The following is a 23,301-nucleotide window of genomic DNA, read 5'->3' on the forward strand; positions in this document are numbered from 1 at the left end:
GGGCGTGGCAAGAGGGGAGGGGTTACCGGAAGTTAGAGAAATCGATGTTGAGGCTGTCAGGTTGACTACCAAGGTGAAATATGAGGTGTTATTCCTTCAACCTATATCTGACCTCAATGTGGCAATAGAGGAGGCCATGGATAGACATGTCGGTATGGGAGTGGGATGTGGAATTGAAGTGGGTGGCCACTGGGAGATTATTGCTTTTGTGGCACACGGAGCAAAGATGCTCAATGAAACAGTCACCCAATCTGCGTCGAGTTTCATCAATGTAGACGAGGCTGCACTGGAAGAACCGGATGCAATAAATGACACCCTCGTATTCACAGATGAAGCACTGCCTCACCTGGAAGGACTGTTGGGGGCCCTGAATGGTGCTGAGGCAGGAGGTATAGGGACAGGTGTAGCACTGGATAAGTGGATAAGTTTCATGGATAAGTGCCGGGAGGGTCATCTGTGGGGATGGACAAGTGGACAAGGGAGTCGCAGAGAGAGCGATCCTCACGGAAGGTGGAGAGAGTGGGGGAGGGGAAGATGTGCCTGGTGGTAGGATCCCGTTAGAGGGGGCAGAAGTTGCGGAGAATGATGTATTGGATGTGGAGGCTCATGGAGTGGTAGGTGAGGACAAGGGAAATCCTGTTCCTGTTACATCAGTGGGGGGGGGGGGGGGGGGAAGGATGGGGTGAGGGCAGACGTGCGAGAAATGGAGGAGATGCAGGTGAGGACAGCATCGATGGTGGTGGAAGGGAAACCCCATTTACCCAAAAAGGAGGACATCTTGGATGTCCTGGAGTGGAAAGCCTCATCATGGGAACAGATGCGGCAGAGGTGGAGGAACTGGGAGAAGGGGATGGCGTCCTTGCAAGTGACTGGGTGGGAAGAGGTATAGTAATTGTGGGAGTCAGTGGGTTTGTAAAAGATGTCGGTGGTTAATCTGTCTCTGGAGATGGAGACAGAGAGATCCAGAAAGGGGAGAGAGGTGTCGGAGGTGGACCAAGTGAATCTGAGGGCAGGGTGGAAGTTGATGAATTGACGAGCTCAGCACAGGTGCAGGAAGCAGCCCCGACGCAGTCGTCAACGTAGTGGAAAAAGAGTTGGGGAGCGTTATCGGTGTAGGCTTGGAACATGGACTGTTCCACATAGCCGCAGAGTCAGGCTTAACTGGGGCGCATGTGAGTGCCCATGGCTACACCTTTGGTCTGGAGAAAGTGGGAGGAGCTGAAAGAGAAAGTTGTTAAGGGTGAGGACCAGTTCTGCCAGATGGAGGAGGATGGTGGTGGAGGGGAACTGGTTTGATCTTTTGTCAAGAAACAAGCGGAGAGCCTTAAGGCCTTCCTGATGGGAAACGGAAGTGTACTGGGATTCAACATCCATAGTGAAAATGAGGCGGTCAGGGCCAGGGAACTGAAAGTTGTTGAAGTGGTGGAGGGTATGCGATGTGTCACGGATGTAGGTGGGAAGGGACAGGACCAAGGGATACAAAATGGAGTCAAGGTATGAGGACACGAGTTCAGTGGGGCAGGAGCAGGCAGAAACAATGGGCCTATCAGAGCAGTTGGGTTTGTGGATCTTGGGTAGGAGGTAGAAATGGGCAGTGCAGGATAGGGGAACTACGAGGATGGAGGCTGCAGAGGGGAGATCTCCAGAGGTAATGAGGTCAGTGATAATGAGGGAGACAATGGCCTGATGCTCCTTGGTGGGGTCCAGGTTGAGGGATGAGTAAGAGGAGGTGTCTAAGAGTTGACATCTGGCCTTGGCAATGTAAAGGTCAGTCAGTCAGACTACAACAGCATCACCCTTGTTTGCGGGTTTGATAGTGAGATGAGGATTCGTACAGAGAGAGTGGAGGGCAGTGCATTCAGAGGGGCTAAGGTTGGAATATGTGAGGGGAGTGGTGAAGTTGAGACGGTTAATGTCCCGTTGGCAGTTAGAGATGAAGAGATCCAGAGAGGGCAGAAGGCCAGGACGAGGTGTCCAAGAGGTGGAAGCGGGCTTAAGGAGGGAGAGGGGTCATCAGTGGGGGGTGGGGGATCCGTGCCGAAGAAGTAGGCCCGGAGACAGAGGCAATGGAAGAAGAGCTTGCCATCATGGTGGGTGCGGAATTCGTTGAGGATCGGGCACAGGGGGACAAAGATAAGGCCCCTGCTGAGGACAGAACATTCAGCCTCAGGGAGGGGAAGATCAGAGGGGATAGTGAAGACACGGCACGGGTTGGGGCTGGGGTTGGGGGGGTGGTGTAGAGGGTTGGAGCTGCCATCAGGGTCAGGGAAGGTGGGGTGAGAGGAAGATGAGGACTCAGAGGAGTGGGGGGGTAGTCAAGGGTTAGGGGAAGGCTTGAGAGACCAGGGGTAAGTGAGGAGTAGAGATGGAAGCAGAGGAGCAGTAGAACCCAGCGGCAGTGAGAGATCTCAGCCTGAACGTGGCAGGGACCGAGGTCGGAGCCGGAGGCGGCCAGGGCCAGGGCCTGGGGCGGCCCAGCTGAGGTCAGAGCCGGAGGCAGCGGGGTCATGGCTTGGAGAAAGTGGGAAGAGCTTCCGATCCTTCCTGGATGTGAGGAAGGTGAAGAACCGGCAGTTGAAGGTGTGGATCTGGCGGAGGACGAAGTGTCGGAGACGTCCGTGGCAGGTCATGAAGAGCAAGGCCCGGGGCTGCAGCAGAGACAGAGACAGGGCCCACTGGTATCTCCCCATGGCTGCGGGGATCCGGTGGGAGAAGTGGAGGGAGTAGCAGCCAATGGAATGCAGGTATCTGGGATCATTGTTGGGGCCAAACTGGGTAGCCTGGAAACGGAGCGGGAAGCCATGTGGCACAAGATGATGGCAGAGACAAGTGCCCAGGAAGAACATGTATGTGGCTGTGGAAGTGAGTCTGGGTGAGCACATGGTCAAAGAGCCGGAGAACAGCAGAGATGGGCTTGAGTAGAAACACTGACAACCAAGCCCATGTCAGTACAAACACTAGCGCCTCAAGGAGACCAGGGCCTTGCAGTGAGGTTCAAAACACTAATTGGTTTGCATGTATTGCTGGTTATATTCAGGACCAAAACCAAGAACTGTAATTCAATGAAAAAGTCATAGTCATAGAGTTATACAGCACAGAAACAGGCCCTTCAGCCCAACTCCTCCATGCTGACCAAGATGTCTATCTGAGCTAGTCCCACTTGCCTGTGTTTGGCCCATATCCCTCTAAATTTTCCTGTCCATGTACCTGTCCAAAAGTCTTTTAAACAATATAATTGTACCCGCCTCTACCACTTTCTCTGACAGCTCGTTCCATATACCCACCACCCTCTGTGTGAAAAATTTGCACCTCAGGCCCCTTTTAAATCTTTCCTCTCTCACCTTAAACCTATGCCCTCTAGTTTTGGACTCCATTACTTTGGGAAAAAGACTGTAGCCATCCACCTTATCTATGCCCCTCATAATTTTATATACCTCTATAAGGTCGCCCCTCTTTAAAAAAAGGACTTAATTTACAAGCTTGACTCAGCAAAACTGGTCATGAATCATCCGGATCCTGTTCAAGACACAATTGCTTGCTGACATCCTTTCAGAGTGAAGCTCCTGACCTGTTCCTGCACTAATATGGTCTGCTCTGCAGTGATCAGGCAACACGCTAATGGTTGAAGCGAAGTCCTCACTGTCCTCACCCTTCCCTACCCCCTCCCCCTCCCCCCCCCCCCCCCCCCCCCCCCAGTAAACCAGGAACAGACACTAGATTTTGCCATCCCCAGCTGTGCCCATATCCTGATCATCAATAACACCAATATTAACAGACCCACACTGAAGACACAAGAGACTGGAGATGTTGGGATCTGGAGCAAAAGAACAAGATGCTGGAGGAACTCAGCAGGGCAGGCAGCATCTACGGAGGGAAATGGACAGTCAATGTTTCAGGTCAAAACCCAAATGAAGGGTCTCAACCTTAAATGCCAATTGCCTATTTCCCTCCACAGATGCTGCCTGACCCACTGAGTTCCTCCAGCACCTTGATTTTTTCTCCAGTTCCAAATTGCTCAGGGTTAGGAATTCTTGGTAAGCGGTGTATTTCACGTGGTGATCCAAGCAGATTTTGATATAGACATCAGATAAGCTGAACAAAGAGCAACTGAGCTCTGAATGCAGGAAACGAGGGTAATGCCTTACCTCATGGTGTAGAGCAAGGTACCATTGTCCACCAGCCTCAGCAGCTTGTTTGGAGTGGTCATGTTATGTGCCACTGACTTCTTCCCATTATGAAAGAAGGTGTCTGGAGTCCAAATCTTGCTGGCCAGGAGGTTGTTCAGTGGCAATATGCGCATTGGTCCTTTAAATTTGAGCCGTTCATCTCTCCAGCTTTGTCGGAAAAACACATCGACAGTGTACTCCTGTGGTCAGGAGACACAAGGGGAAAATAAAGTGGTTAGGAACACAAGCCACTTTCACAGCACATCTCCAGCCTGCCCTTTCCATTCCCAGTTGCACTACTTTCATCAGTGTTGGCAACTAATCACCAGCTTCACTGCCAGGACATCCATAGAATGACTGTATTACCACTGCTGAACAGGACTCAGCAGTACCTGTCACTGAGTCAGGTCAATCCAAGCCTGGAAAGGAAATGTCAGCCTGAAAACAAGGAGATAAAAGCTGGTAAATCCTGAAGGACTGCTTAACAGTCTGGGTTGGTATTCTTTGGAGTATAGAAAAATGAGGGGTGACCTTATTCAAATATAGAAGATCCTTGTGCTTGACAGAATAGATGTTGAGATGTTTCCACTAGTTTCAGAGTCACGAACAAGAGGACATAGTTACAGGATAAGGGGCTGGATATTTAAAACTGTGTGTAGAAATTTCTTCCCTCAGAGGATGGTGAATCTCTAGAATTCTCTGCACCTGAGGGTGGTGAAGGTCAGATTATTAGATATACTTAGGGTGGAGATAGATAAATATTTGAAAGAGTGATGAATTGAGGGTTATGGGGAACTGGCACAGAAGAGGAGTTGAGGGCAGCACAGATCGGCCATGATCACATTGAATGGTGGGGCAGACTTGAGGGGCCGAGTGGCCTACTCCTGCTCCTATTTTCTTGTGTTCTTGTGACTGCCACAGTATTTACTTTCTGAGGAGAATAAGTGAACTAAAGATCAAAAATTAAATATTTTATTTAAACAAAATCTGATTTGTGACAGTAAATACAGTGTGCAAATATAGGCAGCTGGAAATTAGCTTCATCTGGCAAGCTGTAAACATTGAGATCTCAACACATCGAAGTATGGATGTGTGTTTTATTTATTATTAAATACAATGCCTGCTGGATTGATTTTCTCCATTGAGTTTGGTCAGAGTCAGTGTCGATTTCACAGTGTAATGATGAGGAACTCTAGCTACAGGGTCAGACAGAAGCTGTAGGAGTTGGTCCCCATGGATCAGAGAAGGCTTGGGGGAGATGTAGAAGTGAATAAGATCAGACAGAGTAGAGGAAAGCTGTTCCGATTTAGCAGAGAGTTTAAGGTTCAGGGACACAGATTTAAAATGAGGGCAAAAAGCGTGATGAGATGTGAGGAAAAGCCCTTCCTAAGTGAGAGGAGAAATGATGTTGAATAGGGCCAGCAGGAATTTGAAGGGCTGAATTACCTCTAATTCCCTTAAATGTTCACACAGGTTGTTCAATGCTGAAGTGTCTTTAAGTGGCTCAGTGATCCTTCGAAGGGATGCAATTTGCAGGCTTGGGAAACCTATGAATGCATGTAAATTAAGTAACGGCAAACTAACTCTATCTCCCTCCCCGATCTCTGACCATCTCCCTCCCTGGTCACAGACTCCATCCACTCTGGGGCTGAACTATACTGATCTGAGATGAGTTCCAGACCTCACCTCTGCGCTCTCACCCAATCTGCCTGCTCCCTCCTGCGACAGTGTAACTGTAAATGTGACCCTCCAGTCAGAACCCTCCCTCTGTATGCCCTCTGTAAATCCAGGGATCCCCAGCTCCTCTGCTGAGGTCCCAGCTCACACAGTTCCACCAGGCCACTGACTTACACTACTTTTGGGTTAAGCAATGAGTCAATGCCCCTGTATGGCCCTGCCCCCAGCTTTTGATGTAGTCCCCTCCAGCCCCACAACCCTGAGATGTCTGGCTGCTCCAATCCTGACTCCTTAAGCATTCCTAAACTTATTCGCCTACCACTGGCAGCTGTGTAAGGTCTGAGGTCTGAACCCACTGCCCTCTTCTCATTTTTCTTGCTTTAAGACATTTCACTCACACTGCATCTTTGACCCAGGTTTTGGCCTGTTGCCCTGATATTTCTTTCAGAAGCTTCTGATCGAATTTTGTTTGACACTGCTAGTGTAAACAGCAGGAGTTCCTTTTGCTATGTTTCAGGCATTATAGTAATTCGAGCTGCTTTAGTGTGATTCTTTGATCTCTCTGCTTTGTTGGAACTGACTGGTGCAAATGTAGAAGCTGATCTGATGCTGGCTGTGTACGGTTCTGATCGTGTTCTTTGTTAATTCCATACCCTTCAGCCTAACCAAGCACCAAAAGTTCCCACCAACGTTAACACTACCTGACATCGACGGGATTTTTCTGACCACACTCCGAGTCTGTGGCTACAACTACCCTGGCAGAAGAGATTTTCTGAAGAAGTTGTCATGGAAACCCCGAATGACTGAGACAGTGGTGTGATAAATGAGAAGGGATGTGAGGGGTTGCTATGACAGCAAGCCAGCATTTACGATGTGAGGTGGGCCATGAGCCCTCAGGGTTTATCAATGAGCAAAACACAACTAAAAATATTTCAGCATTGTGAGAGGGTATGAGGCTCTCTGACCCAGGCACACTGACAAAGCTGCTTACTTTATCTCCACTTCAGGTGAGAGTTAATGTGAGCACAGCAGAGCTGCAGCATCACAAGAACACAAGAGAAAAGGAGCAGGAGTAGGGAACATCCTGCAGACACTGCAGGAGAAGGACTCAATGGATACTGTGGGGTGGTTCCCTGAGCAGGTTGTCCAGACCATCTGGAAGAATGCCTCATTGCCAGAACTCACCAACAAGCACCAAGACCTTGCTTGGCTGGCAGTAAGAAGGGCCCTCCCAATCAGATCCGTCCTGCATGGTTGAAACATCAGTCCCAGCGCGTGCTGCCCCCAGGAGGACTGTGCTGGGGACGAGACGGTCGCCCACCTCTTGGCGGGCTGTGGGTTTGCGAGGAGGGTGTGGTGAAAGATGCAAGGGTCCTTGTCACGTTTCATCCCCAGCAGCTGCGTAACAGAGGATTCTCTGATCTACGGGCTGTTCCCGGACACACACACACAGACGTACATCAACTGTTGCTGGAAGGTCATCAACTCGGTGAAAGACGCCCTTTGGTCTGCCCGAAACTTGTTGGTCTCCCAGCACTGTGAGATGTCCGTAGGGGAATGCTGCCGACTGGCAGATTCCAGGCTGCAGGAGTACGTGCTGAGGGACGCACTGAAGCTGGGTGCAGCCAGCGCGAGGGCTCGGTGGGAAGGACTAGAGTTTAGGGTTCTTCTGCCACTGGAGAGGGAGGGGCGGGGTCAGGCAAGGAAGCCCCTTAAATATTGTCAATACAGGACTGGGGTATCACCCCAGGGAACCACACAAGTGGCAATGGTACTGTGGTTTTATATAAAAAGGTAAAACTAATGATTGATCTGTACATGAATGTAAAGGCTTGCACTGTTTTATTGTATATAGTTTGTTTTTATGATGAATAAAGTTTATTTTGGAATAAAAAAAAGGAGTAGGTCACCAGGCCCCTCAAGCCTGCCCCACCATTGAATATGATCATGGCTGATCTATGCTGACCTCAACTCCTCTTTTGTTCCAGTTCCCCATAACCCTCCATTCCTCAGTCTTTCAAATATTTATCTGAGTCCACTTTAAATATTTCTAATGATCCAGCCTCCCCTACACTTGGGGCAGAGAATTCCAGAAATTTTCTCCCTTCTGAGTGAAGAAATTTTTACACACAGCAGTTTTAAATGACTGGAGCCTTATCCAACTGTGTCCTCTTGTTGAGGTTCTCCCACTAGTGGAAACATCTCAACATCTATCCCATCAAGCCCTCTTAAGATCAGTGTTGTTTTATTATTGTTACATGTACCAAGATACAATGCAAAGTTTTTGATTTGCATGCTATCCAGATAGATCATGCCATACATAATTACATCGAGGTAGTAAAAAGAAAATAGAATGCAGAATATAGTGTTGCAGTTACAGAGAAAATGCAGTGCAGGTAGTCAAGTAAAGTGCAAGGGCTACGACGAGGTAGCTTGGGAGATCAAGAGTTCAAGAGTTCAGCATATGAGAGGATCATCCAAGAGTCTGATAACAGTAGGATGGAAGCTGTCCTTGAGTCTGGTGGCTCATGCTTTCAGGATTTTGTATCTTCTGCCCAACAAGAGAAGTGAGAAGAGAGAATGACTGGAGTAGGAGGGGTCCTTGATTATGTTGGCTGCTTTTCTGAGGCAGTAGGAAGGGTAGATCAGGTCAATGGAGGGGAGACTCTGGTTAGTGTGATGGACTTGGCTGTGTTCACAACTCTCTGCAATTTCTTGCAGAATTGGGTAGAGCAGTTGCCATAACAAGCTGTGATGCATGCAGATAGGAGGCTTTCTATGGTGCATTGATAAAAATTGGTGAGAACCATCAGGGACAAATATTTAATTAAGGTCATCCCCCCATTCTTTTAAATTTCAAGGAATACAGACCCAAACTGTCTACTGTCTCTTGATGGCCGCAGGCAATTTGGCATCCCTGAAACATGTGCACGTACTATGCTTTTGCTCCATGTACCTGTTCTGCGTCCCAGTCCCATGTCCCTGCCCCATGACTCTGCTGCATGTCCCTGCACCCCATTCTGAATCTGTGTGTCTGCTCCGTGACAGTACACTGTCACCTCAATCTGTGTCCATGCAACACATCACTGCTCCTTGCCCAATGTCTGATAAATTCACTGGGTAAGTTGCCTCCTCCATTTTCCCCCAAAGCCTGGAATACTTGTCCCAAAAGTGCATCTGCTTGCCGTAAAGGCACAGGTCATGTGACCTCAGCTACAACCTCTCATGAATTCAATTTATTCCACTGCTCCAAGCACAAGCACACAAAGCTCACTTTCAGCCAGTGTTCCTCACCTGCTCGATGCTGCCTTTCTCATAACATTCAATAGTCTGTTCTTCCTGTTGCAATGATCTGATTTATTTTAGTATTCCCATCACTCCTGCAATCCACGGCGCTCTGAGTGATGTGAACTCTGCTCTTATCATTCCACATACTTAAACTATCATTTGTAATTTAGTTTATGCCTGATGTCTTGGTACCACCATCCTCTATTTATTAGTTTAACAGTCAATTTATTGATTCCCTGTCCGGAAAGGATCTTGTGGCCAGATCTTAATCAGATCCATTTTATGGATCTGTGCCCTGGTGCTAATGTGACAATCCTGCCTTACAGCTTGCCACGCACATTTTAGAGGAACCCACACAGTCCCTGAATGCATCGTTTGAATGAAGAATAAGCAGGCTGCATCTGCAGAGGAAGTTTGGATAGGGTATTTACAATTGATTATGCAGCAAGCAGTATTGACAAAAATGTAACATTGTTCTGTCAGTTCCTCATAATTATAGTCAACGATGCATAATTTGCTCCTTCTTTCTAAATATTCAATAATTACCACCACAAATGTGGGTGCTGAAATGCATAGAGCTGGACAATGGGCAGTGGGAATGTGATTGGAAAAGTAACTCGCATTCATTTGACACGGTCCTGAAAACACACAAAATGTGTGCTGCAGTCTCATTAGTCTGACCTCAGCTAATCCAAACTTCCCCGACAGACGCAGTCTGCTTCTTCTTCATTCAGAGGATCCATTCAGAAGTGCATGTGGATTCCACTAAACTCCGTGTGGCATGTTATAAGAAAGTCTCCTTAGAGCTATAAAAGTCAATACATTAATTGAACTCTAATTTCTTGCAGTGATTCATGAACAAGGACATCCATATCTCTCTGATCACCAATACCTTTCAAAGCATCTCCATTTAAAAAATACTCTGCATTTTTATTTTTCCTACTAAAGTGGATGACTTCACATTATATTCCATCTGCCATGACATTGCTCATTCACTTAACCTGTCCACGTCCCCCTGAAACCCTTCTCAATCCCAATCACAGCTCGTGCTGCCACCCAGCTTTGTGTCAGCAGCAAACTTATATATATTACACTTGATGCCCTCCTCAGATCATTGATATAAATCATGAACAGTTGGACCCCATTACTGATCCCTGTGGTAAACCACTATTCACAGCCCCCCAATGTGAAAGTGACAAGCTTTTCACTGTACCTCAGTACGAGTGCCAATAATAAGCCAATATCAATAACAATACCAATTTACCTCCCCACAATCTCTTCAAGTTTCACCAGACAATCGCCACAAATGATTCACATAATGCTGGAAGAACTCAGCAGGTCAGGCAGCATCTGTGGAGGGAAATGGACAGCTGATGTTTTGGGTCAAGACCCTTCATCTGGATTGACTGTCAATCCAGATGAAGGGTCTCGACCCGATACATTGACTGTCCATTTCCCTCCAATTGATGCTGCCTGACCTGTTGAGTTCCTCCAGCATTTTGTGTGTTGATCCAGACTCCAGCACTTGTAGTCTTCTGTGTCTCCACAAATGATTCTCTTTTCAATTATTAATTGTTGATCCCTTCGGAAGGTGCAGGAATGGGTAGGAGGGAGGTGGTAATCGTCCTCGCCTTGCCAGAATATTGGGCACACTGTTGATGTTCAGCAGACAATGTACATCACTGAGATCCAATACAGCAGGTCAGCATTGCATAAGGATTGACCTCACAATTTGCCAGCTCCATATACTTCTGTCCTTCATGGACAGCTCACACTCAGCTATGGTGAGACACACTAAAGACACACCTACATTTATGCCCAGCAGCCTAACCACAAGTGCCATTCATCCAGCTTGGGTGTGCTGCCAAATGTAGTGAGTTGCTTTCTTCTTCCATATCAAAGAAATACACTGAATCCTTATAATGCAATGAAAAGGTATTATCCTTCAAGGAGGGTTTCATTCTGAATGCAGCTCGATCTCTGTGTGAAGAATTTTCCAATATTGAAGATCCCCTCTTCTACTGAGAAGAGCCATAGATATATTGCGCAGGAAAAGGTCCTTCAGCCCTCTGAATCCATGCTGAACATAAATTCCCCCTTTCATACTAATCCTACATTTTTATTCTCCCCATTCTCATCAACCCCCTGCCCCCGAAATTCTACCCCTCACCTACACACTAGAGGCAATTTACAGTGACTAATTAACCTCCAAATCTGCACATATTTGGGACACGGGAGGAAACTGGAGGATCCAGGAAACCCACACAGTCACAGGGAGAACGTGCAAACTCCACACAGACAGCACCCGAGGTCAGGATTGAACCTGGGTCTCTGGTGCAGTGAGGCAGCAGCTCTACCCCTTATGAACCCTTGTCCTTTTGTTTTACTCACTCATTCAATTCTATTTCATTTTTCTGTTGCTATTGGTGTCCTACAGTATATTCCTCAACAAAACCTGGCACATTTCTGCATTTCCTTCTCCAGTTCCCTTGGGCCTCTTTGCCTGCCTCCCTGAACGATTTGTGTGAGCCATTTTCTTTCTGTTCTTCTTTTAATTTGTTTGTTCATCCATCGATGGGTGCATTTCTTTTGGCTGAGCTTTTTGGTTCTGGAATATCTTCGTCCCACAGACAGGCTATTGGATTATTCATCTTCTGTGCCCTTTCTCCTCCTGTGTAACAGAGACTTTAAGTGGGGGTTGGGTGGAATATCACCTTGAATGAGGAGTCTGGAGGGAATGATTACAGGCTTCAAGTGGTGGACCAGAGCTGGAGATGGGTGGTGTTTGCATTTTAGTGGTTTAGTCACATAACATATTCTGAACCAACACTCACAAGTACAATAGAGACACAAGAGGCTACTGCAATTCGGAGCAACAAACAATCTGCTGGAGGAACTCAGTGAGTCGAGCAGGACTGATGTAGGATTTCGACTCAAAACATCAACAATTCCTTTCCTCCCACAGATACTGCTTGACCTGCTGAGTTCCTCCAGCAGACTGTTTGTTGCTCATGAGTACAACAGCTTTGGAATACTTGAGCCGGTGAGCAGATGCAAAATACCATAAATAGTTTTGTTTCCAACAAGGAATCATTTCCTGGTCCTTAAATGAATTTATCCATCACGGCAAGAGTTTTCCAGGAAGACAGAACACTCTTCAGGGATCTTCTCAAAGAAGTCCCCCGATACCGAATGCCTGGAATATTTTACTTGCGGTTGCTCAAAGTGAAGAGGGAGAGCACCAGGTACTCAGAGTCTTGTTGACGGGAGCACCTGGAGGTCATGCACAAACAGAGAAGGAATTTATTGGTTCCTAAACTTCCCACCCACCTCCTCCCCCCACCCTCCCATCTCATCAGCCACCTCCTGCCCCACCTGTGGCTAAGTCTGCAGATCCCACACTGGCCTCATCAACCACTGCAGAACCCAGGGAGTGGGAGTGAGTCACAGAGTCATAGAGTCCTACAGCACAGAAACAAGCCCTACTGCTCAACTTGTCCATGCCGACCAAGATGCCTGTCTAAGCTACTCCCATTTGGTCCTTATACCTCTAAACCTTTAGTGTCCATGAACCTGTCCAAATGCCTTTTAACTGTTGTTAATGTACCTGCCTCAACCACTTCCTCTGGCAGCTCATTCCTCATACTGACCACCCTCTGTGTGTAAAAGTTGCCCCTCAGGTTCTTATTAAATCTTTCTCCTCTCACCTTAAATCTCTGCCCTCTGGTTCTTGATTCACAAACCCTGGGAAAAGGACTGTGTGCATTCACCCTATCTATGCTCCTCATGATCTTATGCACCTCTATAAGATCACCGCTCAGTCTCCTATGTTCCAAGGAATAAAGTCCAAACCAGCCCAACTTCTTATAACCCAGTCCCTCCAGTCCCGGCAAAATCTTTTCTGCACTCCTTGCAGCTTAATGGCATCTTTCCTATAGCAGGGTGACCAAACCTGAACACAATACTCCAAGTGTGGCCTCACCAACTTCTCGTACAACTGCAACATAACATATCAACTTCTGTACTCAATGCCCAGACTGATTAAGGCCAGCATGCCAAAAGCCTTCTTCACCACCCTTTCTCCCTGTGATGTCACTTTCATGGAACTATGTACTTGTACACCTAGGTCCTCTGTCCTAATTCACCCTCCATCCCAAGTGGTTCCTGAGGAGAAGGAGCTGAATTTATTATTGTAATACTGGTGTTTATTTGTAGTTACAATGTAGTAATAGATATATCATTTATGTTTTAATGGCTTTATAAAGCTAGTACTGATGTTTCTTTGCTATCAACTACTCATAAATAAATAGGCACTAAGTTATAGAGAGATACAGCACTGAAACAGGCCCTTCGGCCCATGAAGTCCATGGTGACCATCAACCATCCATTGACACTAATCCTACATTAAGCTTCTTATATTCTCAACAGTGATATTGGAATATTGTATAAAATCACACCAGACTAGATCTTCAGTGGAAATAACAATCAGAGAGAGATAAAGTAATTTCCAAATCATTGTCACTCATTTCAGACCACTGTATGTTCTTAGGCTCTGCTCCATGTGGGTGCTGAGACCCCACGTAGCTGGGGAACCCGAAATAACCACAGCAGAGGAAGGCACAAGAAAGACTGCAGATGCTGGAAATCTAGAGCAACACACAAAATGCTTGAGGAACTCAACAAGTCAGGTAGCATCTATGGAGGGAAATGGACAGTTGATGTTTCAGGTTGAAACCTTCTGTAGTGGGTTTACAAGCCTCAGGCATCTTAATATGTTTAACAGCTAATCTGCTTCCCTTGCTGTAGTCACTGCCATAGTCAGAAACTCACCGGGCAACTTCCACCCGGGTAACTCCCCATCAAACAGCAGTGATAAAGTTGCTAAGTCCTGCTGGTCAAGGGATAGACATTGGCCAGGACTCCAGAAGAAACCTCCTGCTCTTCATCCATAGCACAAAGGGATCTCCTGCATCAGTGTGAAAGGCGGAAAAGGCCTTAGTTTAATGTCTCACCAGTGGTGCAGTGCTCCCTTGATTTCTCTGGAGCATCGGAAGCTGAGGTGTGATCTGACAGAAGTATATAAGATTATGAGAGGCACAGACAGAGTAGATAGTCAGAAACTTTTTTTCATGGTAAGGGTGTAATAAACAAGAGGGTATAGGTTTAACGTGAGAGGAAAAAGACTTAAAGGGGATCTGAGGGGTAATTTTTTTTTACACAGAGAGTGGTTGCTATCTGGAACATGCTGCCAGAGGAGGTGGTGGAGTCAGATACAATCACTGCATTTAAGAAGCATGTAGATGGACACTTGAATAGAAAGATACAGTCCTAATACGGGCACGTGGGATTAGTGTAGATGGACAAAAAGGTCAACATGGACATGTTGGGCCAAAGGGCCTGTTCCTGTGCTGTGCGGGCCATAACACAGGATACACCAGAAATATAACAAGCTCTGGGGTTACACAGATACTGCTCCAGGGCCAAAAACATATTCCTACTTTCTTTACACACTCTCTCCTGCCACGCAGGTTCCCCCACCATCTCAGCCCCTCTGTGTGACCAGTCTAATTGTTAGGATTGAGTCCCAGAAAAGACAGGGCTACCAAGGTCAAAGTGCTGGACCTCACTCATTTCCACTCTCACTAACCGGACCACAAACTAGCCATGCTGTGCCTACTGCTTGCGCACACCGCAAAGCACGGGGGTTGGGTGGGAGGGGTCAGGTTTCTGCCAATGCATCACTTTGCCCATTCAAGTCACAGGCCGAAGCACATTGAATTGCAGAGTCACAGAAAGGTTACAGCACATAACTCTGGGAAGAGAATGGGAAGTGGAGGAGCAGGCACTTTCAAGTACTACAAGGACCTTTCAAGTACTAATCCAACTCCTTGTTGAATCTGTTTCTGCTCCTCCCCAGCTGGACAACCTGATCACGTGCTGTGTAAAACTCCTCACATCACTGTTGGTTCCTCACCTTGCCCAAGAATGTGGATAAAGCTGAGAAAGATAGATGTTTGGCTTACAAGTGGGTGAAGGGTAGTGGAGAACAGCCAAGGAAACAGAGCTGGTTCCGAGATCAGATCAGTTACGAACTTATGGGAATGTGAAGCAGGTTTGAGGAGCCTGGTGGCCTACTCATGCTCATATTTTTCATACTCACCTTCATTTTATATCATTATTTCTTGGTACTTCTGTCAATGGGAATGGTTTCTCTCTCTATCCTCTCTGTCTGGACACTTCATGATTTTAAATACCTCTATTAGATCCCCTTATTACTTCCTACTCCAAAGAGAACAACCCCAGCTTCTGATGAAGGGTTGCAGATCCATAATGTTGACTATTTCCCTTTCCACGGATGCTGCCTGACTTGTTGAGATTTTCCAGCATTTTTTATTTTTGTTTCGGATTTCCAGCATCTGCATTTTTTTTATTTTTCAACGACAGTCTATCCAGAGTACCAAATTTCCTCATCCCTCAAATCATTTCATTAAATCTCCTTTGAACCCTCTCAAAAGCTTCCACATCACAAGGTTTTAAGAATGCAAGAAATAGGAGCAGGCCTATAAACCCTGGAGCCTGCTCCACCATTCAGTAAGGTCAAGGAAGATCCATCCTTGGCCTCGATATTTTCCCACTCTCTCCTCATTATAGTGGTTAAATTCAGATAGTAGTTAAAATATCTGTAAATAAATACAGTATATTCACTGATTTTGGCTCCACAGCTCTCTGGAGTAAAGAATTCCAAAGAGTCACTACTCTCTGAGAAAACAAATTCCTCCTCATCTCTGTCTGAAATGGGCTGCTCCTGTTCAGAAGCTATAATCCCTGGTTGTACACACCTGTCAGTAAAGGACATGTCCTCTCAGTATCTACCCTATCAATCCCCCTCAAAATGTTATGTGTTTCAATGAGTTCTCCTCTTATTCTTCCAAACTCCAATGAGTATCAGCCCAACCTGCTCAACATCTCTTCGTGTGTCAGATCTTTCATCCCAGGGATAAAACTGGTGACCCTTTGCTGTACTGTCTCCAATGCAAGTAAAATTCACTTCCTTAAAAATTCACTTCCCACTGTCTTGGGAAACACCCTACATAATGAAGGACCCCTCCCACCCCAGTCATTCTCTCTCCCTCCCTTTGAGCAGAAGATACAAAAGCTTGAGAACATGTACCACTAGGCTTAAGGACAGCTTCTCTCCCACTGTTAGCAGACTCTTGGACGATAAAAATGAACTCGTGATCTCCCAGTCTATCTCATCGTGACCCTTGCACTTTATTTGTCTACCTGCACTGCACTTTCTCTATAACTATAACACTATAATCTGTTTTTCTTTTTACTACCTCAATGTATTTATGTATGGCATGATCTGGTTGGATGACATGCAAACAAAAGCTTTTCACTGTATCTCCGTACATGTGACAATAATAAACCAATACTAATACCAATATGGAGTCCAAAACTGAACAATGTGCTGTTCCTCAAGTGTGGTGCCTAGAACTGGACAAAATATACCAGTGTTTTATGAAGGTTTGTCATGACTTCCTTGTTCTTGTACTCTGTGACTTGATTTATAAAATCTAATACTGACATTCTCTACCTGCCCTGTCACTTTCAATGAACCATGAAGATAAATCTCTGGGCCTGTCTGTTCCTATCACTCTTGGAATTATACCCTCTTGTTTATATTTCCTCTTCTCAGTCTTCCTAGCAAAATGTTACATGTAACATTTCACATTTCTCAGCATTAAATTTCATCTGACACATATCTGCCCACCACTCCAGCCAGTCTATATCCTATTAAAGTTCACTATACTTCCAAGTTTTATGCCATCTATAAACTGGGAAAGTGTGTGCTGTGACCCATGTCCAAGTCACTGGTATGGAAAGAAAAGTGGTGGTCCCCGTATTGACTCTTTGGACAAGTTTTGCTTCCAATTTACCAGGGCCAGATCTGCTCTCATCTCATTGAAATTGGTCCATTCCTTAAGTGATTACTTATCATTTTCTCTTCCATAGCTTATGATACAATGACTACTGTTCCCAGAATGTTCCCCCACTGACACCTATCCACCTGGCCTAGCACATTACTCATCAGGCTGGTGCTTGACTAATAGTGGGACAGTCTTCCATCTCAGACAGTTCACAGAAGGTGTGCAGACCTTTGTCACGTAGAATGGGTTGGATGTTGGATGGGCTGGACACCTGCTGCCAAGTTTGAGCTAGGGTTTTCTATTGGTGCAGATTCACCACAAAAATTGTCTCCTCCTACTTCCAAAGTATTCTAGATGTGTATGGAATGTGCAGGTGAGTAATGTCATTGTTGGTATTGATTCTCATTGTGCCTAGTCTTTGAGTGATCACATTAACATTCCCTTCTGCTTCTGTAGGTGCTTGTTTAGATTCCTGTTGAATTAATTAATGTGCTTCACCTCACGTATTCCTGATGGTAATGAATTCCAAATTCTTGGCACTCCCCGAGTTACCTATTGGAATTCTTTTTTATTTATGTGACTTAATTTGAGTCTTCCTGATGTTTGAAAACTTCTTCTTTACATATTAAATAAACCTTTGATAATTTTAAAGACCTTTATCTACACCTCAGCTGCTGTCCCCTTTCCTTGAGTTCTAACTGTTCATTCTGGGTATCATCCTGGCCAGTCTCTGTGTACCTTTGTGAATGCCTTTCATTCTGTACTGAGGAATCCAATTTACAGCCTACTGTTCTCAGCTACCTTCCCTCATTAAATCAGTTTTTATACTGATATTATAGTGCCTTTGCTACATCTTCCTGTAATTCTCTTAATATGCACAAAACAATCCATCTATCATTTCATCCCCTCTGAGGTTTGATTGGTTTGTCAAACATCTTCCTTTCAACTTTCAGTGTCTTTATCTCTTTTTAAATCTCTTCTTCTAATGTCATGCCGAACCTATTAGTCTCACTTGTAAATACCAAGGCAAGGTAATTATTCAATATATCTGGCATTTCCTTGTCATTACCTGTGAGTTTATTGTGTGTATCTGCTAATGACCCTTTCCTTATCTTGGTGTTCCTCTCATTATGTTAGTCATGTATCTGTAGAATATTATTTCTTTATATATTACTTGATAATTTGATTTTATAGTTCCTGTTTGGCTTTCTTTTTAACCTCTCTGTGTTCTTTATTTCCAACGTCTCATTTATTTTTCTATTTAGTAAATGTTTTTTTAACTTTAGTTTCAGTTTTACCATTATCTCTTTATTCATTCTTGGCTGGTTTGTTATTTTTTTGCTGTATAACTTCACTTAAACATTTCTGTTCTATTGCTTTTTCCTCCCCTGTTCTCTCTTTGCCAGTCATTTTTTCACCAATTTCTCTTCCTTAGCTCCATTTACATTCCTTTAAAATTAGTTTTCTTTCCCAATCCATCGCTATGTCTGACTCTGCCCTCCCCAATTATTATGTTATGATCACTATTTCCCAGATGCCCCCTTTGCTTTAGGCTCCAGTCCGGTCTGGCTCATTTCCCATCAAACATCTAGTAGTGTTTCCTCTTGGCTGGGCTTGTTTAATGAAATGGGTTAGAAAAATAAAGTCCCAAACACATTTTAACAGAAGAATTTATCTTTCTATTACCCTCTGTTTTTCTTGCTTGTTTATTTGACTTACTTTTCACAGGCTTGAAATTGTGTCATGTGGTGCGATTTATGTGTGTGCCAACTTCATAAACAAAACATGACAATGGGGAACTTACTTCAAGATCCACAGCAGACAAAATTTGCCTTGTTGGTCCTCAGTGTATCAGACCAGCCTGACCCTATGCAACAGTGTGCATTGATGTGCAATGCTTATCTGGTTGTCACTTGCATGATTTTACATACTGCTACACTGTAAATTAAAGCACAACTTGTTGAACAGATCTTTGGGCTGCATAAAACTTTGATTAGGCCACATTTGGAGTATTGTGTATGGTTCTGGTCTTCCCATTACAGGAAGGATGTGGAGGCTTTGGAGAAAGTGCAGAGGAGGTTCATCACGATGTTGCTTGGATTAGAGAGTATTACTTAGTACCCAAGGCTCTCTCTTGATCCTTGCCCCCACCTGTCCCATTGGTAACGCCAAACATTACATGCCCGATAGCTCCCCGATCAACAACCTTCTTACTCATTCCTACTTTGCCCCTTTCCTCCCACTAGCAATCAATTGTCAACCACACACCCCATCACTGATGACACAACCAAGCTCTCTGGAGCCCAAACAGTTCTTCCAGGTGAAGCAGTGATTCACCTGCACTTCTTCCAATCTGGTGTGCTGCATTCGGTGTTCACCATGTGGTCTCTTCTACATTGTTGAAACCAAATATAGATTGGGTGATCTCTTTGTGGAGCACCAGTGTACAGTCCGCAGGGGTGACCCTGAGCTTCCTGTAGCCTGTCACTTTAATTCCCCATCCCACTCCCACTCCAACTCCCACTCTGACCTCTCTGCCTATGACCTCCTGCACTGTTACAATGAGGCCCAACGTAAGCTCTAGGAACAACACCTCATCTTCCATTTGCAGTTTTCCAGACTTAACGTCAAATTCTATGATTTCAGGTAAATTGTTTTCTCTGTCTGTTCCAGAATGGGCCAGGTCACCCGTCTCTGATATTGGCTCCATCTTCCTCTTGTCATTGGCACAGGCTGATCTGCTGGGCAGGTCCAACAGCCCTGTCTTTCACAGCTCTTACATTCCTGTGTTGTCACACTCATAGAGAGTCATAGAGTCACACAGCATGGAAACAGTTCCTTCAGCCCACTGAGTCCACACTGAGTCCACATCTTTCAAATTTTTTTTTAAAACTTTATTTACAGCATGGTAAAAGGCCCTTCCGGCCCAATGAGTCCACGCCGCTCAATTACACCCATGTTAACCTATCTGTAAGTCTTTGCAATGTGGGAGGAAACCAGAGCACCCGGAGGAAACCCACACAGACACGGGGAGAACATACAAACTCCTTACAGACAGTGACCGGAATTGAACCCCAATCGCTAGCGTTGTAACAGGGTCATGCTAACCACTACACTACCGTGCTGCCCATCACTACAGTGTTTACACGAATCTTATTTTTTTTATTTTTCCCACATTCTTATCAACTGGGTTCTTATCAGAACTGAGGAGGTAGTGACATAATCTGATGGAGGTATGTACAACCATCCAGTAGATATTGGGAAATTGTACCTACTGGTGGAGGAGTCAAGAACCAGAGGACATGGAATGAAGGTGCTTGGCACAAGAACCTAAAATAACATAAGGAAAAACATGCCTCACAGCAAGTGATTTAGGATCTGGAATGCACTGCCAGGAGGAGTATTGGATGCAGGTTCAATTGTGTTATTCAAGAAGGAGCTGGAGATAACATGTTGGCCTGGATATAAGACTGGCTGACTTACAGGAAGCCGACAGTAGGCATAAATGAGTCTTTTACTGGTTCGCGGGGTGGAATGGGTGGTGTGTTAGAGGGATCGGTGTTGGGACCTCAACATTTTGCAATTTATATAAGATTGTAAAATGAATCGGATGAAGACATGGTTGCTAAATTTGTTGATTACACAAAGACAGATGGTAGAGTGAATTGTTAAGGAGATGAAGCTTACAAAGTGATACAGGCAAGTTATGTGAGTGGGCAAAGATCTGGCAGATGGAGTACAATGTTGGAAACATGAAATCTTCTATTCTGGCAGGAAAAATAGAAAAGAAGCACATTATTTAAGTGGTGAGAGACTGCAGAGCTCTGAGATGCAGAGGCATCTGGGTGTCCTAGTACACGATTTACAAAGGCAACATTAAGGTACCATAAATAATTAGAAAAGCTAACAGACGCTTAGTGTTTATTGTTCAGGGAATAGAAGTAAGGAGGGTCTGGTTCAGTTATACAGGGAATTGATGAGATCACATCTGGAGTATTGGTTTCCCTTAAGGAAGGATGTTAGTATATTGGCTACTGTTCAGAGAAGGTTTACAAGACCAGTACCTGGAATGGGCGGCTTATATTACGAGGAAAGTTTGGACAGGCCGTATCTGCTGAAGTTTAGAAGAGTGAGAGAGGATTTGACTGAAACACAAGATCCTGAAGGGTCTTAACAGGGTGGGTGCGGAGAGGATGTTTCCTCTGGTGGGAGAATCTAGAGCTGGAGGGCCACTGTTTAAAAATAACAGGTCGTCCATCTGAGACAGAGAAGGTGCTTTTTTCCTCTAGAGGCCTGTGAGTCTTTTGAACTCTCTTCCTCAAAGGGCAGGGGCAGCAGAGTCCTTGAACATTTTTAAGGCCAAGGTAGATGGATTATTGATAAGCAAGGGAGTGAGATTTACTGCATGTACACTGGAAGGCAGAAGTGAGATCACAGTAATATATTCAGAGAGTTATAAAGCACAAAAACAGCCCACCATGTCCATGCCGACATCAAGTACCCTTCCACGCTGATCCCATTTACCCTCATTAGGTCTGTAGCCTTCTATGCTTTGGAGATTCAAGTAGTTGTCCAGATGCCTCTTAAATGTTGTGAGAGTCTCTGCCTCCACCAACCCCTCAGGCAGCATGTTCCAGAATCCAACCACGCTCTATGTGATAAGAATTTCTTCTCTGATTCCTCTAAACTTCCTCCCTCACACATTAAACCTCTGTGCCTTTGTCTTTGACACCGTTACCACAGGAAAAAGATTTTTACTATCTACCCTACCTACAACATTCTTGAGTGACAGATGTAGTCAGGTCCAAACCAGCATCAAATACAGGGTGGAAAGAAGGTTGAGGTACTGCAGGCAGATTTGATGGAATTAGGGAAGATCATAAAAGCAGGATCTCAAGGGTGATAATCTCAGAGTTGTTACTGGTGCCACTTCCAGAGTAGAGAAACAGCCAGATAGAGCAGATGAATGTGTGGCTGTAGAGACAGCAAGAGCGAGGCCTTTGGGTACAATAAACGTTGGCGAGGGTTTAAACTAATTTGGAGGACGAGAAGAGCTTTAGTAAGGATTGAGAAGAGAGGAGAGTAGACGTAAATGTGGCAGGCAGCAAGTTAGTGAGAAAGTTGTTCAAAGAGATTGATAAAACTCCAAACAAGCTGAGGGAAATTGAAAAACTAATCTGTTTGCAAATTTCTGATGTGCAAAAACACAGTCATGATGGGCCAAATGACCTGTTTGTGCCATAAACTTTCTATAATCCTGTGATGCTGTGAAATACGTTTTCTCCTTAATAACAACCTTAAAACAATGCCTCACTCTCCACTGGGGCAAAAAACAGTACTACGCTCTCCACTGGAGCATAAAACAGTGCCACACTCTCCACTGGTGTGTAACAGTGCATCACTCTCCACTGGGGCAAAAACAGTGCCACACTCTCCACTGAGGTGTAAAACAGTGCATCACTTTCCACTGGGGTGCAAAACAGTGCATCACTCTCCACTGGGGTGTAAAACAGTGCATCACTCTCCACTGGGGTGCAAAACAGTGCATCACTCTCCACTGGGGTGTAAAACAGTGCATCACTCTCCACTGGGGCAAAAAACAGTGCCACACTCTCCACTGGGGTGTAAGACAGTTCCACACTCTCCACTGGGGCAAAAAACAGTGCCACACTCTCCACTGGGGTGTAAAACAGTTCCACACTCTCCACTGGGGTGTAAAACAGTGCATCACTCTCCACTGGGGTATAATACAGTGCCACACTCTCCACTGGGGTATAAGACAGTGCCACACTCTCCACTGAGGCATAAAACAGTGCATTACTCTCCACTGGGGTGTAAAACAATGCCACACTCTCCACTGGGGTATAAGACAGTGCCACACTCTCCACTGGGGCATAAAACAGTGCCACACTCTCCACAGGGGCATAAGGATTTTGAGATTGGGCCATGATCCTGGTGCATTGACACAGCTGGGTCTTTGCAAGGCACTGGTTCCAAATACGGAAGCAGAGTGCATGGGAACACTCCTGAATTCAACCGTACACAGTCGCCCACTCCACATCACGCAGCTAAAATGTCCTGAAGTCACTGACACCCTCAGAAGTCACACACTCTCCCCAATGCATCCACACACACAGTGGCTGAGGCCATTCAGACTTCCTGCCTCTGGATGCAGGCTGATCCTGTCCTACCTGCTATCTGTCACCTGGAATCTGATGGGATCACTGCTCAGATAGCAG

The 23,301-nt window shown here is 45.5% G+C and overlaps 1 protein-coding gene across 2 annotated transcripts in view; it reads right to left on the minus strand.

The window, feature by feature from the left end:
• Positions 1 to 23,301, minus strand: part of LOC127573496 (gamma-aminobutyric acid receptor subunit alpha-3-like) — a 161,492-nt gene that overhangs the window by 35,027 nt on the left and 103,164 nt on the right. For both annotated transcript variants that reach the window (XM_052021775.1, XM_052021774.1), the window contains exon 5: positions 4,146 to 4,366. In XM_052021775.1, coding sequence (XP_051877735.1) covers positions 4,146 to 4,366 — 221 coding nt within the window. The remainder of the gene's footprint in view (positions 1 to 4,145; positions 4,367 to 23,301) is intronic.

This window comes from Pristis pectinata, chromosome 8 (assembly GCF_009764475.1).
Source record: "Pristis pectinata isolate sPriPec2 chromosome 8, sPriPec2.1.pri, whole genome shotgun sequence".
Classification (NCBI taxonomy): Eukaryota; Metazoa; Chordata; class Chondrichthyes; order Rhinopristiformes; family Pristidae; genus Pristis; species Pristis pectinata.